Genomic DNA, 16,456 nt, shown 5'->3' on the forward strand with positions numbered 1-16,456 from the left:
AACACTAAAGAAATGCTGCACACACATCTTCTCTGAAGTATGACTTCTTCCAGCTGCTCAGCACCTGGTTATTGAGGGGTTTTGGTTTGGAGTGCAGTTTCTTAATATTGACAAACAGATTTATGAGGGGAGTAATATGTGGAAAAGTGACTGCAAATAATGTCTGGGTTCTGCAGCAGTGGGGATTGAACAAGGGGATGCATTCTTTTTTCTCCTAAGAGTGTGGTATCTCTTGCTTTAAATTCTTCAGAAACAAGTAACTTCCTGACAGGGTTTGCACGAGTGACTCCACGTGTACTGAACCCCTGAATCCAGAGATGTGCACTTGCAAGCAGGAGATAACATCACTGAGATGGGTTCTGAGTTCAGAAAGTGAAAAATGTGCCCTGGCTGCCTCAGACCCCTCCCTTCTCAGGGTGCCCTACTCCCACAGCAGGAACCAGTGATGATTCCTTTGTTTGACTTCCACTGAGTGGAAAGTAATGTGCCGTTCCATCCCAGCAGTGTGATTTGCAGATGTCAGAATTGCTGAATAAATATTCCTGCTGGTGATCTCTCTGGATGAGCAGCCAGGGGACCAATTTTGTTTTCTCTGCCTCTTCTCATTAGCTATGACACTTGGGTTCATGCCAACGAAATAGATGCTGAAATTGAGGATCCTCCAATTCCTGAAAAGCCGTGGAAGGTGAGTCTGCCTTAAAGAGCTTCCCAGAGTTACTGTACTGGTGTAACCCATCCGTGAACGCTACTGGGTAGACGTCTCAATGTGCTGCTGAGTGTCAGTGGCTGTGTCTCCATATATATGGAAAAAGAGAGTGGTATTTCTAGAGCTGTAATGAAAACTCCCAACACGTTTCTTTGGTCTGGAGAGGGGCACTGTGGGGAAAATCTCCTTGTGGGTGACGAGGGCAGCTGGACGCATCCCTCATAATGCTAAAATTACCATCTTTATTCTGGCCTGACTGGGAGTTTTGTGTTAAAGGTAATTCCTTCCTCTGCTGCTGAGTTGAGCTGTCTCTGGGAGGAGCACTGGCTGCTCATTATGGGGTGTAATTAGTTAAGGAGTGGAGATGGGGCTAATACCTCATCTCTTTGTGATCTTCTGAGGAATGCTGCGATAGAAAAGAGCCATCAGTTATTCCAGGATTTAAAGCACTTCTTTGTGTGTGCAGAAACTTCATACGTGGAAATGGCCAGAAAGAATAGGAGCTAGATGATACGGAAATGGGCTTCTTTGGGAAACAAACCTCTGGTACAACTGAAACCTTGTTGTTCTTTGTCAGCTGTTGTTGTGGCAACTTTATTTGCAGTGGTTTCAGGTACTGGCAGCAGAGCAGAGCTGGCTGGGCTCCCCGTGCCCTCATCCCACCCTGCTGGTTTCCCTTGGCTCAGCACTGCTGGAGATACCTCCTCTTTCTCCTGCTGGTTCTTGCTCTGACCAAACGTGCCACGAGCCCTGGCACTGCTGCAGGCAGCACAGCTGTGGGCACGCAGCTGTCCTGGAGTGAGAGCCAACGTGGGAGCCTCTGAGAAAGCAGCAGCTGCTTCAAGAGCCCCTGAGGGCCACAGCTGACATTGCTCTGCAGCAGTGTTTGCTTAATGGGGAGCTCTGCTCGTAGCTGACGTCGCAGGGATGGAAGAAGTCCTTCTGATTTACTTCCCTGCAAGAGGAAACACAAAGCAGTTACAATCAAACAGCAGTAAATGCTACTTAACGTCCTATTATTGGACTCATTCTTTTATGCATCGCATGCAGTGTTGTTCTGTGTCTGTGCTGCTCATGTGAATAGCAGAGTTAGGAAAGGGCAGCTCAGGTCAGAAAATAACTCGATCTGATGTCTGTTCAGACACTCCCTATTCCAAACTGCTGCTTGTACATAAATGGGACTTTAGCTTTTTGTGTATAAAGCTTGAAAATTTCATTATTCAGCTATGTAAATGCAGCTGGCTGTTTTAAATCAGAATAGTCATTCCTCTCAAGATATGGCCCTTCTTCCTATTTGTCTCCATTGCAGCACATTCTAGCTGCTAAGGTGATCTGTGTCAGACTTGGTGGATTCTGAGAGGAATTTTTGGTATCAGAAGTATGCTTTTAATGCACAGCTATTGCCCCAGCTGTGAGAGCTGACCTCACGCTTGGGATGAATTAAAGTGACAGAGGAGCAGACATGGCATTCAGCAAGCTTAGAGCATGTCCAGCCTTCACAGCATTGCTTCATGGAGCTGTCACTTAATGTGTGTAAAAGTCCTGTGAGATCTGTAACTTCAGACCCTCATAACAAGGCTGAAAGTATTTCCTTCATCCTGTTAGGTCTGTTGTAGAGTGACTGCTTGCAAGAAGCAACATGTCAGTGTGTTCATAGAATCAGAGACTGCCTTGGGTTGGAAGGGACCTCAAGGATCACCGAGTTCCAACCCCCTGCTGCAGGCAGGACTGCCAACTGCTGGATTAAGTACTAGATTAGATTGCCCAGGGCCCCATCCAACCTGGCCTTGAACACCTCCAGGGATGGACGGGGATCCACAGCCTCTCTGGGCAGCTGTTCCAGCACCTCCCCACTCTCACACCAAACAACTTCCCCCTCACATCCAACTGAAATCTGCCCTCCCTCACCTTCCAACCATTCCCCTGTCCTGCTGTTCTCTCCCCTTTCCAAGAGCTGACTCCCCTCCTGTTTAAGGCTCCCTTGAGGTCCTGCAGGCTGCACTGAGGTCACCCCGCAGCTTCTCTTCTCCAGGCTGAACAAGCCCAGCTCCCTCAGCCTGGCTTTGGAGGGAGCTGCTGCAGCCCCCTGCTCATCTTTGTGGCTCCTCTGGACCCTCTCCAACAGCTCCCTGTCTTTCTTGTGCTGGGGGCTCCAGCCCTGGACACAGTGCTGCAGATGTGGCCTCACAAGGGCAGAACAGAGGTGAACAACCACCTCCCTGTCCCTGCTGGCCACCCCTCTGCTGATGGAGCCCAGGACACCATTGGCTTTCCGAGCTACAAGAGCACACTGCTGGCTCAAGGTCAGTCTTTCATCCAGCAGGACTCCAGGTCCTTCTCCTCAGGGCTGCTCTCAAGGAGTTCTTCTCCCAGGCTGTACTGGTATCTGGGATTACCTGACCCAAGTGCAGCACCCTGCACTTTGCTGTGCTGAGCCTCATGAGGTTCACATGGGCCCACCTTTTGAGTTTGTCGAGGTCCCTCTGGATGCCATCCCTTCCTTCTCTGTATTAACTCCACTGCTCAGCTTGGTGCTCAGCAGACTTGCTGAGGGTGCACTCAACCCCATCATCAGTGTCACTGATGTTAATGAGTGCTGCTCCTGTAACAGACCCCTGGGGGACACTGCTCATCACTGGCTGCTATCTGGACTCAGTGCCATTCAACCCAGCCCTCTGGCTGCTGCTTTCCAACCAATTCCTCACGCATCCCTTCTATTTCCAATTTGGAGATAAGGATGAGGGACCGTGGCCTTGCAGAAGCCCAAGTAAATGGCATCACTTGCCTTCCCTTTGTTCACCAGTGCTGTCACTCCATCATAGAAGGCCATCAGATGGGTCAGGCATGACCTTCCCATGGTGAATCCATGCTGGCTGTCTGGGATCACCTACTTGTCCCTCGTGTGTCTCATGTTGTTCTGTCCTTTAGGTTCATGCCAAGTGGATTTTGGACACAGATATATTCAACGAATGGATGAATGAAGAGGATTATGAGGTGGATGAGAACAGGAAATCTGTGAGCTTTCGGCAGAGAATCTCCATGAAGAATGAAGAGGTAGGTGGCTCTCAGCTCAGTGTGTGACCTGCTGGTACATTAATATTCCTTCTCTCTGCACAAGTGACAAAATTCAGACAAGCTGAACACTTTCAGGTACCTGTGGTAGTACAGCTTAGTTTGAATTTCTTCTGGTGTGTCATTTATCCAGAACTATTGTTCTCTTTTATTATTTCTATATTCTTTCCCAAGGATGGCAGGAGAAGAGACTGACTTTGTACTTTCTTTTAAATGAAACTAGGGCTCCATTGGACAGCATCAATTAATTTCCAGATTCTCTAATTTCGTATTCTTCCCGATACAGAAAGTTTGATAGGACTGTGAGAGCATTCATTTAACCTTGAGCTCAGGCTGCTTGCTGGGAAATCCTTCCTGATGGGTAGAGTACATTGAACGTGCCATAAATTAGCTGCTGAGTCTTGCTCTAAGAGCACAGTTTGTAGGTAGCTCCTGCAGTATCAGGGCTGGCTATAAAAAACTTACATTATTTCACCTTGACAGATGTGTGTTTGGAAAGCATTCTGGAGCTGAGGATGGTGCTTGCTGCTCACTGCTTTCAGCTCCTTTGTTGTAAGATGTAGTAAGGAAGGCTGGCCTGCAGCATTTCAATAACTGCAGTAGTAGGGGTGAGCTGACACTTTCATTTCTCTTACAGCCTGTGCGCAGTCCTGAGAGGAGGGACAGGAAAGCAGCAGCAAGTACACGGAAGAGAAAGCATTCTCCTTCTCCACCCCCCACTCCTGTGGAGTCAAGAAAAAAATCAGGGAAGAAAGGGTGAGTGTCTTATTCGGGGAAGCTGGGGCTGATGTCCTTGAAGGTGTGCCGGCGGGCAGCCCTGTCTGATCTTGCTTTTCACACCTTGGATCTACCTTAGGGTAGAATCGTTATTTCCACAGTAGGTTTGTGTGGTTTTAGTAGTGCGGTGTTTATAATTTCTTTACTTCTCTGTGGAATTGCATTGCCTGTGGGTGGAGGAGAATCTGTGCAAGTCCTGATGTTCCTCAGCAGCAGGATGTGGTGCTGCACTGACAACAGAACTTAGGGAAAACCTCAGCTGCTTCTGAAATAGCTGCAGTTAGTGGAATTGGGTACGTTTTGGAGGAGAGCCACTGGAAGCACTGCATGTAATTGGGGAATTTTTAATCTACTTAGCCATGTGTTTTGAAGTGAACTTTTGAAATATCACTTCACCTGAACGCTAGTTGTTGATTACAGTTTGCCCACAGGTTGGTGGTGTTTGTTTTTTTTTCTCTGTGCTTGTTTGATCTCTAAAAAAAGGGCCAAGATTATCACCAAATAAAAGCTTACCACTGATGGGGTTCTGTGGTGTGGGTGGGAGCACTTAAAAAGTGCTTAAAGTGCTGGAGGCATTCAAGGCCAGGCTGGATGTGGCTCTGGGCAGCCTGGTCTGGTGCTTGGTGACCTGCACACAGCAGGGGGTTGGAACTGGATGAGCACTGTGCTCCTTTGCAACCCAGGCCGTTCTATTTGAATCTATGAAAAATTCAGGGCTTCTTTAGCAGTGCTATGGGGCTCTTAAAAAAAAGAAGCAACAGTGCTGGAAGTCTGTCATCTGAGGTGAGAAGGTCAGATAATGAATTCATCCTTACTGTTTTTTTCCAAATGTGAAGTCTGAGTTCACTTCTGTAAGGAGGGGCCTGGGTGATTCTGCCTTTGTTCCCAGAAGGACTTTCTCTGGGTGTAGAAATGATGTAGAAAAGCCAGCTTGTTCCTCAGATCAGGCAGAAGGCCTTGTGATGGTCTGTTGCCTCTTCTGGTCCGTGCAGCAGATGTCCTTATTGCAGCTTGGAAAAGGAGGAGTGGAGGTGAAGCACTGCTGCCCCGAGTCTCATGGGCACACAGGTGCTGCCAGCATGCTGGGATTCAGAATTCAGACAGCAGTGTCCTGCAGTCCTGAATCAATGGCAAAAGACCATCATTTGTATGAAACTGAGAGGCACTTCTGAATCATTAGGCTGCAAAAATTACTCACTAGAGCCCTTCTAAATTGTTTTAGTAATGCACAGAGACTGGATTTTGTTAACTCCACCAGCACCGCTTCCTACTGCACTGTTTGCCCAGAAGAGTTTTAACCCAGCCCTTTAATCCTGTTGTCTGGTGAAGGATAAATCAAGGTGAATGCATCTGACAGTTGCAGCTGTCAGAGAGTTTCTCTGTGGTTCCTTTCAGACAAGCAACCATATATGGGAAAAGGAGGGGGCAGAAGGAAGAAGATGAGCAGGAAGATCTTACAAAGGACATGGAGGATCCCACACCAGTACCTAACATAGAAGAAGTGGTACTTCCCAAAAATGGTAAATTGCACATATGGAGTATTTGAATGCTAAAGCAATTGCTTGAACTGTATAGAGGAAATATGCATGTGTTGTCAGATGTTTGGGCTGTGATGTCAAGTACCCAAGCTAACCATATGGAATTAGTGGAAGCTCTGCTGCCATGCCCAGCGTGTGCAGAAGTGTCCATGTGTACAATAGGTGTTAAGGAAGGATAGGTCAGAAATAAAACTCAGCACCAGAGCGTTTCGGATGTAGCAGTTTGACTTGATCTGGTTTGGGTTGCGTGGAGGAATGGCTCTGTGCTGTGCAGGTGGGACGAGCACAGCGCTCGGAGCCCTCAGTGCCTGCATAGAGGCAGCATTGTGTTCCAGTGTGAAATCAGACAGAAGCCAAATAAATGCTCTCTTGTGCTCCGACTGTCCCGACCAGATGAACTCTTCTGAACTGCAAAGACCCGACCAACAGAACAGTTTATTGATAAGATAGCAACAGCATGCTAGACGCTGATAATTGTATTTAGTCTGATGATTACTCATTAGAGCTGCAATCTTTGTTTTGCAGTGAACCCAAAGAAAGACAGCGAGAACACGCCTGTGAAAGGAGGAACAGTGGCAGACCTTGGTAAAGCACGCAGGGACACTCACCCTTCTTACAGTAAAGTCGTGTTTGTGGGGCAATAGAAAGAGTATTTTTAACTCTCAGTTTTGAGAGGAATCTCTAATTCTACTTTTTGAATTAATTCAGTTTTCATCTGCATTCCGTTTGAAATGTACTCTTCCTTTTGAGTCTGTTCCCTTGTAGGCAGTTTTGCTTTTCTGGAAGGTGACATATGAGCTCTTCTTCAATAGATGTTTTTTTCTTATTAGGAGTTAGGGTGAATTGCAGGTTCCTTGAGCTTTGCTGGCCCTCTGGTATAAGAGATAGAAAGTAGTGTCCCATGTCCTATTATACAAGGCTACATCTAGGGCACTGGGCCAGGCAGTAATTAATGATGGATTCCTAAGCGTGGAAAAATTCTAATTATCCTTCCTCTTTATCCCCTCTCTGATGTGCTCCTTTGTCTGGGACCATTGAGTTCCTGCATAAAGATGAGATAGTCTTAATGATGTGTGCTCTGCTTTGCTTTCCTCCTCGCTTCCCTCCCAAAACAAATGCAATAGTCTTTCCAATTAAGCAGTTGCACAGCTAGGAAGGACTGCGTGTGTGAGTGGTTGGGTGCATGTTATTAGTTTAATTCCCAGTGCTTTTACCTTTCAGATGAACAGGATGAGGAGACAGTGGCGACTGGAGGAAAGGTAACTGCAGTGATTTCATACTGAGCTTGGTGGAAACTGAAATCTTCATCGTTGTGCACTTACCCTGTAGTGCTGTTCAAGTGATATTTAAGACCAAATTGGTCACTGGTGGAAACAGATGTAAAGTATTTTCAGATGAACGTCTTTTGGATGCAAATTTTTCAAAGCTTGTGGTTTTTTTTCCTTTAGATTTCAGTGCTAAATGTAGACCTTAGATGTGTTTCAGGCTGTGTAAGCACCGAGGTACAAACACATGGGCAGATGGCCAGAGTGCCATTCTTAGGTGAGCACTGTGTTTCATGCTCACAAAGAGTGACTGGGCTTCTCCAGTAAGGGAAATACTCTTTTGTTAGTTGCAGTTCCTTAATCCCAGGGTGTAGAATAACCCAGAACTGTGGAACTCATGCAGCAAGTACTCAATCTGTGTTAGGTTGGGAGATGTTGCTTTTACGTTCTCTCCTAAAGGCTTGTTGGTTTGGGGTTGGCTCTTTTTGGCCATGGTCTGTGTTCTATTCACTGTATTTGGAGAGGGGGGAGGTGAGAGGATGAGGAGAGGACAGGCTTCTTTTCTGGACAGCTATGGTGAGGTCACTAAATAGGTTTGGAAGGTACCTTGTCTATGGGGGAATTTAGTTGCCCCAAAAAGTGCGGTGGTGATACTCCCGAAATCCTGCTTCAGGGGCTGGACTGTTTTGAACAGCCTTTTGTTTCTTTGAAGTGAGGCTGGCTTAGCAATTCAGGCAAAGAAAGTTATTAGAAGTTAAGTTACCTTTGGCAATGTAAGGAGATTGACTGTTGTGTTACAGGTACACAAGAAACCTGAGCCAGAGGAGGCTGTAAATAGACTAACAGTGTAAATAGCCACTGTGTACTGTCCCCAAGAGTCTGCACTGATTCTCAGCTTTCTGATGGGAGAGGAATGGTCCCTTCAGCCCGTTAATCCACGTGGCCACTGTCATGTTTGATGTCCCCTTGTTGAAACATCTTCTATTGACTTTATTAGCAACGATCTTCCAGAGAAACCTCTGCCCTCTGTTTTAGCTCCTGGGATCTGCTAGTCTAATGTCTACTATGAGTTTGTCCATCTTTTCTGTCTAACACAGCACATCTCTACTCAGTGCCTGGGTTTTCGTGGCACAGTCAAAATTTGAGCTTGGTATCTCTTCACGAGGCAGAATTATTGAGGACCAGCCTTAAGATTGGCCAGTTGGAGGTTATCCAAGCAGAAATGTCAGTGGTCATAATTTGGTGTCTGCAGAACTGTCACTCTGTACCCAGTAAAATGAGAACTAATGACTCTGATTTCCATTAGTACTCTTTTGAGGAGTGAGGGAAGAGTGGCAAGAAGTACAAGTCATCTTAACAAGGAATTGCCAAGTATGTTCTGGAGGTCTGACAACAGCTCTTAGCAGCTTTTCGCTTCCTTTATTCTGTTATGGATGCACTTTCCCTCATCCCTGAGGCTCTCCCCACTGAAAGCATTTGTTTGGGGCTGTCTGCTGCATGAGGGCTGTCCGTGTCTTGCTGCTTGCAGCCTCCTCACCCCTGTGTTCCTTCTGTGACGCAGGAGGATGAAGATCCTAACAAAGGTGACCAGAGTCGATCAATTGATGCTGGTGAAGATAACGTCACAGAACAAACCAACCACATCATCATTCCCAGCTATGCGTCTTGGTTTGACTACAACTGGTAAGAAAGTGATTGGGATCTGGGGATTTAGAGTTTTGCTGGTTGTTTTTTTGTAAGTCGTGCTGAAAGCTGGAAGAAATTACTTCCTTTGAGGTGTAGTTCATACATGTGGGCTCATCTTTTCCTCCTGCAAATCTTCCCGAGCTGAGGTCTGTGGGATTTGATCCAGCCGTTCTTAAAACCAGAAGCTGGAGCTCGTGGTGGATAACTTTGTGCAGCAGTGAGTGAGGCTGGGGTCTGTACTGTTAGCATAAAGATAGCCAGAGCTGGAGGCTGAACCAGACTGTGTTGCCTTGAATTGATTGCTTGGTCTGTGTGTGCATTCATAGTTGAGCTGACCTAAATCCTCGAGTAGAGCCATCCTTCACCTCGTCCTTTGTTCTCTTCCGCTTGGAGAAGCAGAAAAGCCAAGGAACACACAGTGTGAACTTACAGGTGCTCCAGTTTCTTTCTGAGCAGGGAGTCTCGAGGTGCTCTGTTGCAGCGCAGGGTGAAAGGCTCCATTAACTCACTTTGTAAATGGATGAGTCCCTTTGTGACTGGGGGGCCTGCTGGAGGTCAGGAGAGGCAGCTCTGCAGCTCGAGCTAAGTGAGGATTCCCTGAAGTGAACGTGGGTATGTCTGTGTGCTCTCTGGGCTTTGGTTTCTTTGGGATGCCTCTCCTGTTACTGTGTGGGTGCCCGGGGAGAGGCTGGCTGGAGCTTCCTGCAGATGTCTGTGTTCATGGCAGCAGCAGGAGCTGTACTGGTGCTCCTGAGAGCTGCATCAGCTCGTGAAGCACAGCTACAGGCCTGACACAGAAGGTCCAAAGAAACAGAATGAACTTCTCCTTGCCTCAGATGTGCCCGTACCCACCTTGTGAAAGGGGACCTCAAAGCATCTGTGATGCGAGAAAGGCTTTGGTTTGAGATTCTCCAAATCAGAAATGACCGGCACATGGAGCTGACTTAGGTTGGAGGCTGAAATAACTGCACAGCTGTGAGGCTGACGTGTTTCTGTCCCTGAGCTCTGCTTCTACCCAGAGAGGTTCCCGCAGTCCTGGAGAGCAGCAGAGCTCAGCTGTGGCTGCTGCTGCTGTGCCAGAAGGTCACTTTTGGCTCATGTCAGTGTGCACAGACTGCTGCAGCCCTCCCACATTGCAAACACTGCTTCTGGTTTGAAGCAAATGGAAGAATAATTCTAACCTACTTCTCCTGAAGTGCATTCCAAGCTGCTGTTTCAGAGCATTCATTGCTGAAATTAAATTTGTAGTAAACAGATGCAATTTATTTGATCCTCAATTCAGTTTCAGTGTAATCTGTTGTGCTGTAGGTGACTTCACTGCAAGAACTAAATGACTTATGTGCTGTAAAACCTGAGCAGTTTGTTGGTGAATCGTGCTCTTTGAGCTCTGTTCTCTGAATGGATAACAGAATGAATGATGTTGGCACCAAAGGAAGGTTGTGCTTTTGGCTGAAAACTGAAAAGATGCAAGGGAAGAGCATTTGTTTTATAATAATATATAATAATAGCAGTGTGTGCTTCCTTTAGAAGGAACTATTTTTCAAGGACCACTGTAGTTTTCAGATGTTAATTTGGATGAAGCGTGTGACATTCTAGGAGTTACTCTCATCATCTTAATGGAAATAAGTTCTTCATTTCTGCCACCTTAAAAAGTGGAAATCTTTTGAATTACGAAGCTCTCCTCTTTCAGGGCTGGCTGGATTAAATCCTCACAGTTTTCTCATTAAGATTAAAAAAAAAAATGGTACAGTCAAGGTCCATATGGACTGGGTGCTCACATTGTGATTTTACTTTGCTGTCACGACCCTCACGTGTCACACATACCGTGGGTAACACAAATGCCCTTGTTAATATCTGCTGGTGCAGTGACCCTGCATGGCCAGATTTCCTTATTTCTGCTGAAAATAAACCATCGTATCTTTAATGGAAGTACTGAATTGAAGGCTCCTGCTGGAATGTTCAGGTTTCCAAGAGAGGCCCTTGCAGTGAGTGTGCTCTCAATACCCGTGGAAGGTGTTGGAGTTCCCTGTGCAAGGGTGTAGGATTTGCCATCTGAACTCTGTGTTTCCCTTACAGCATTCATGTGATTGAGCGCCGTGCTCTTCCAGAGTTTTTCAATGGAAAAAACAAGTCCAAGACTCCTGAAATGTAAGTACAGCATGAATAGAAGTACAACATGAGTGTCAGTGTCAGCAAGAGTCAGTGTGCAAGAGCTCAGCATGGCAGGGGAGTTCTCCATGTCCTTAATCCTTCCCTTGCTTCTCCTTGTGTGTGCTTAGCAGGTACTGAGTGTGGGTGCATGAAAGAAAGGAGCACCTGTGACTCTAGGGCTTGCAGCTGGATTGTGTCTGAGTTACTGTAAATATGAAGGCAACATTTAATAGCAGTTATCAAGAAAAAATGAACCTAAGTTTTTTCCAAGCAGTGTTGGAACAAACTGTTGAATGTGTCCTGAACAAGGTACAGGATCCAGTATCTCCCAGAGAAATCTGTAAAAATATCTGTAAAAATCACAGCATGGCCTGGGTTGCAAAGGCCCACAGTGCTCATCCAGTCCCAACCCCCTGCTGTGTGCAGGTCACCAACCAGCAGCCCAGGCTGCCCAGAGCCACATCCAGCCTGGCCTTGGATGCCTGCAGGGATGGGGCATCCACAGCCTCCTTGGGCAACCTGTTCCAGTGCCTCACCACCCTCTGGCTAAAAAATTTAAGGTACTGTGAGCCTCAATGACCCCCATAGTTCTCCTCCTCTTCCCATAACACACTGTGTTTTTGGGACGTGGGAGCTGTGTGTGAGCACTGATCACCACATCAGCTGTAGGATGAAGTGTCAGACTGTGGAATGGATTTTCCACACTATTTTTGTTGATGTCATAGTTCCTTGAGCAGGTGATGGATAATTCTGGGGCAGGTGAGGGCTGGAGTGTGAATGTTGGGTAGTCTGATTGAAATCAGAGAGCTGGAGCTGAGCCCTGCTAAAGAGAAACACTTGTTTGAGTAGGTTCCAAACCCTCTCATGACTCTGTAGTTCCTTACGTGCCACTGACATCTCAGTGGAGCTCTCTTGGTTGAATCTAAGATGAAACTGAATCTGTCTCATCTCCCTGTGGGATCTGCACAGGACTTACACATTCCTCATTCAAAATATAAGCACACTTGTTTAAGCAGCTTTAGAGAAGCTGTTACAAAACAATCAAAGCAGCACAACACCAGCTGAATGCTGTTGGTCTGTACATGGAATGATTCTCCTCCACTCTGCCTTGGCAATGTAAGGAGGTAAGCCAGTGGTTTTGCATCAGATGCTCGCCTTGGCTGTCTGCTGCAGTGTCATTCTGAGCATTAGTAACAGCACAGCTCGCCTTCCCCGAGCATTTTGTTCCAACAGCAAACTGAGTTATTCAGAGGAATCCCCAAAGGCCATTGATTAAAGGAAGGCAGTCAGCATCAGGCTCTTGAGCAGTGTGCTTTTTCTTAAAGCTGTAAACCCAAAACCTGAGAGCTCACCAAGGAAATCGGGTCGGAGCTCCATTGAATGTTTGACTTTGACAAAGGAGCTGTTCTCATTGTGGCTGCTTCATCTTGGTTGCAACTCTTTGTCTTGCTGCAAAGCAGCGTTTGGGGCTTTAAAAGCAGTTTTCTCATGAACTGCTAAATAAAATACTTGAGGAGTCTTCTCAGTATGTTGTTCTAATGTGTGCAGAGCTGTGTGTTTTTCATACATAGCACTTCTCCAAATTTGCATTTTTCCTCAGTTTCTTCTTAGTGCAGATGCTCAAAGGGCTGCAGCACCTCCCTACAAAGCCAGGCTGAGGGAGCTGGGCTTGTTCAGCATGGAGAAGAGAAGCTGCGGGGTGACCTCAGTGCAGCCTGCAGGACCTCAAGGGAGCCTTAAACAGGAGGGGAGTCAGCTCTTGGAAAGGGGAGAGAACAGCAGGACAGGGGAATGGTTGGAAGGTGAGGGAGGGCAGATTTCAGTTGGCTGTGAGGGGGAAGTTGTTTGGTGTGAGAGTGGGGAGGTGCTGGAACAGCTGCCCAGAGAGGCTGTGGATCCCCGTCCATCCCTGGAGGTGTTCAAGGCCAGGTTGGATGGGGCCCTGGGCAGCCTGGGCTGCTGTGAGATGTGGAGGTTGGTGGCCCTGTGTTGGTGGGGGTTGGAGCTTCGTGATCCTTGAGGTCCCTTCCAACCCAGCCATTCTGTGGTTCTATTCTGCTGCTCCTGCAGCAGGTAATGCAGGCAGACTGCAGGTGGAATTCTTGGAGCTCAGTCTCTGCTCAGACATAACTGAATTTTGTGAAGCTGCTGATCTAACCTTGTGATAGAAATCAGAAATTAACCTTTTCCGCCTGGAGAAGGGCTGGGAGACCTCTGACACCACGAATGATTTTGAGCCTGCAGTCTGTATTTGGAGTTCCTCCATGTATCTGAGATGCTGAGGTAGCTGTAGCTGCCATCAGCTCCTGTGTAACAGGTGCTAGTTTGTGACTCCACTGCCCAAGGAGTTCTGCTGCCTGCCCGTTCCTATTGGGCAGCTGATTTTCCTGGCGAAGCTTGAGGACAAATTGAAGAATCATTTCCCCCTCAACCTGGTTACAGAGCAGAAGCTGGATCCAGAAATGTGGGTTTGCACTGATACAGCCTTCATGTGGAATCTCATGCTTCCTTGCTCACTTGACAACAAAACATCACTGCTAGTTCTCTCTTTTCAAGTGAAGCAGATTAGGGACTCCTCATCTCCCAGTTCCTACATTATCTTATTGCTATTTAGGGATTGCAGGAGCAGCATGTGATCTTGGCTTTGTGCTTTCCTTTTAATAAAATAACCCTCCTTCAGAATGGAAATGTCTGGCCTCCAGCTTGGTTCTCAGGCCAAACAAAGCTCTGTGTTTGCAGAGCCCACACAGGTTCATCCTTCTGACAGCAGGGCCTGGGGCTCTTTTCTGTCTCAAAAGGGATTTTAGCTAAATACAAGTTGACTTCATCTTTCTTGCTGATAACAAGTCACAGCTAATGGGTCATGTCACTGTAGAAAACAGGCTCACTTCAGGATAAATGTTAGGGATATTTCTGTCTTAGGCTCCCTTCTACACCTATTGATGTGAGCTTCACTGGTAAGTACCGAGCTTGTTTGTGCAGCCAGGAGCACAGTGAGGTGCACTTCTCAAAGCAGCTGGCACCCCAGTCTCTCCAGGAGTGGTCAGAAGTGTTCCTGGATATCCCTCCGTGGAAGAGGGCTCCATCCCTGGAGGTGTTCAAGGCCAGGTTGGATGGAGCAGCCTGGGCTGCTGTGAAATGTGGAGGTTGGTGGCCCTGCATTGGTGGGGGGTTGGAGCTTCATGATTCTTGTGGCCCCTTCCAACCCAAGGCATTCTGTGAAGAAGCTCCCTTTTGTTTCTTGCCTATTGCACCAGTGTTCAACATGAAGTCCAGCACCTGGTCCCAGAGTGTTGTTCCTGCAAGTCCAATATATAACCCACACAGAAGTGAAGATTTGGTATTTTGGCAAGAACAGGTCTTTGCAGCATCTGTCTGCTTATGTCTTGTATGGGAAACACGTTGGTGTTCTTTCTCTGTACGATTTGCACTCCATACGAGGCATCTCCACCTTGAATTTTCAACAGAAGACAGAAATCTCTTTATAAAAAGCTGTTTTGAACAGGTCTTCCTGTGAGGATCCTTCCTGTGCTTGTTTGCAGATTTGCTTTTGTCCAATCTAAGGAACAGACTGATGTTATGGCAGTTCTTTGGCCACAACAACCGCATGCAGCGTTACAGGCTTGGGGACGAGTGGCTGGATGACTGTGAAGAGGAAATGGACCTGGGGGTGTTGGTTGGTGCTCGGCTGAACACGAGCCAGCAGTGTGCCCAGGTGGCCAAGAGGGCCAACAGCATCCTGGCCTGCATCAGAAATGGCGTGGCCAGCAGGAGCAGGGAGGTGGTCATCCCCAGTACTTGAATACCCCTGCACCTTGAGTGCTGTGTTCAATTTTGGGCCCCTCACTACAAGAAAGACATTGAGGCCCTGGAACGTGTCCAGAGAAGGGCAATGAAACTGGTGAGGGGTCTGGAGCACAAGTCTATGAGGAGCGGCTGAGGGAGCTGGGGTTGTTCAGTCTGGAGAAGAGGAGGCTCAGGGGAGACCTCATTGAACTCTACAACCTCCTGAAGGGAGGTTGGCGTGAAGAGGGGTTTGGCCTCTTCTCCCAGGCAACAAACAGGACCCGAGGAAATGGCCGCAAGTTGTGCCAGAGGAGGTTTAGGTTGGACATAAGGCAGAACTTTTTCTCTCAGTGGTCAGGCACTGGAATGGCTGCCCAGGGAGGTGGTGGAGTCACCGTCCCTGGCAGTGCTCAAGAGGCGTCTGGACGAGGAGCTGTGAGATGTGGTTTAGTGCTTGTGGTAGCAGCGGTGATGGGAAGGTGGTTGGACTGGATGATCTTGCCAAGATCATGGATGATCTTGAAAGGTCGTTTCCAACCTTGTGATTCTGTGAAACTCTGTTAGGCATCAGCATCCAACATGAGCTCTGTACCACCTCTTCCAGATACCTGGCTTACCGCAACTTCATGATCGACACCTACCGCCTGAACCCCCAGGAGTACCTGACCAGCACTGCCTGCAGGAGGAACCTGACTGGAGATGTGTGTGCTGTCATGAGGTGAGGAAACATCCATCTTTCAGCCACTGCTTTCACTAGAAGAAAAGGAAATAGGGCTGAGTTAGCAATGAAAATGCCCTGGTAGACAAGATAGGTGTGGGCAATAGAATGGGCAGTTTGAGTTGGAAGGAACCTTTAAAGGTCATCCAGTCCAACTCCTCTGCACTGAACAGGGACACCTACAGCTAGGTCAGGTTGCTCAGAGCCCATCCAGCCTGACCCATCCATCCTGCAGTCACTGTGCTGTTTCATCAGCAGTCTGTTCGGCCTCTTCTTATAACCAGAGTATGTTATACTGTCCTTTATTTGTGATACTCTGGGTGCTCACTGAACCTACGGAGTTGGGATCTTAACCTTTAGTGTCTGCTATTTATTAAGCACATGGAGCTTTTTTCAGGATTCCTGGGTTTGCAGTTTTATCTGTTTCACCAGTTTTAAGTTGTAAGGTGCAGCAGAGCCCTGTAATCTCTTCACTGATGGAAAGTTACTGATGGTAGATCCAATGAAGAACAGCTACGGATAGGTGAGAGAAGAAAGAAAGGGGTTGTGCAGCCCTCATATTGGTATGATGCCTGCAGATGGCTCCACGTGTGCAGCCTAGCTTTGCTTCGTCTTTAATTAAATGTCCTGTTGTTCTGTTACCATGCTATATTTTAGGTATCATGCTGAAGTGATAGTCAGGTCCACGCAGTATGTAATATTTATTGCTCTTGTGATCAGTGAAGATCTGTAGGAGCTGATGAGCCTATCTGATCCA

The 16,456-nt window shown here is 47.3% G+C and overlaps 1 protein-coding gene across 1 annotated transcript in view; it reads left to right on the forward strand.

Annotated features, from left to right (window-relative positions):
- Positions 1-16,456, forward strand: part of SMARCC1 (SWI/SNF related BAF chromatin remodeling complex subunit C1) — a 67,350-nt gene that overhangs the window by 17,941 nt on the left and 32,953 nt on the right. The window contains exons 8-16 of the mRNA XM_085226823.1: positions 610-685; positions 3,635-3,760; positions 4,416-4,534; positions 5,951-6,075; positions 6,619-6,678; positions 7,315-7,352; positions 8,920-9,041; positions 11,121-11,192; positions 15,586-15,699. Coding sequence (XP_085082949.1) covers positions 610-685; positions 3,635-3,760; positions 4,416-4,534; positions 5,951-6,075; positions 6,619-6,678; positions 7,315-7,352; positions 8,920-9,041; positions 11,121-11,192; positions 15,586-15,699 — 852 coding nt within the window. The remainder of the gene's footprint in view (positions 1-609; positions 686-3,634; positions 3,761-4,415; positions 4,535-5,950; positions 6,076-6,618; positions 6,679-7,314; positions 7,353-8,919; positions 9,042-11,120; positions 11,193-15,585; positions 15,700-16,456) is intronic.

This window comes from Meleagris gallopavo, chromosome 6 (assembly GCF_905368555.1).
Source record: "Meleagris gallopavo chromosome 6, MGAL_WU_HG_1.1, whole genome shotgun sequence".
NCBI lineage: Eukaryota > Metazoa > Chordata > Aves > Galliformes > Phasianidae > Meleagris > Meleagris gallopavo.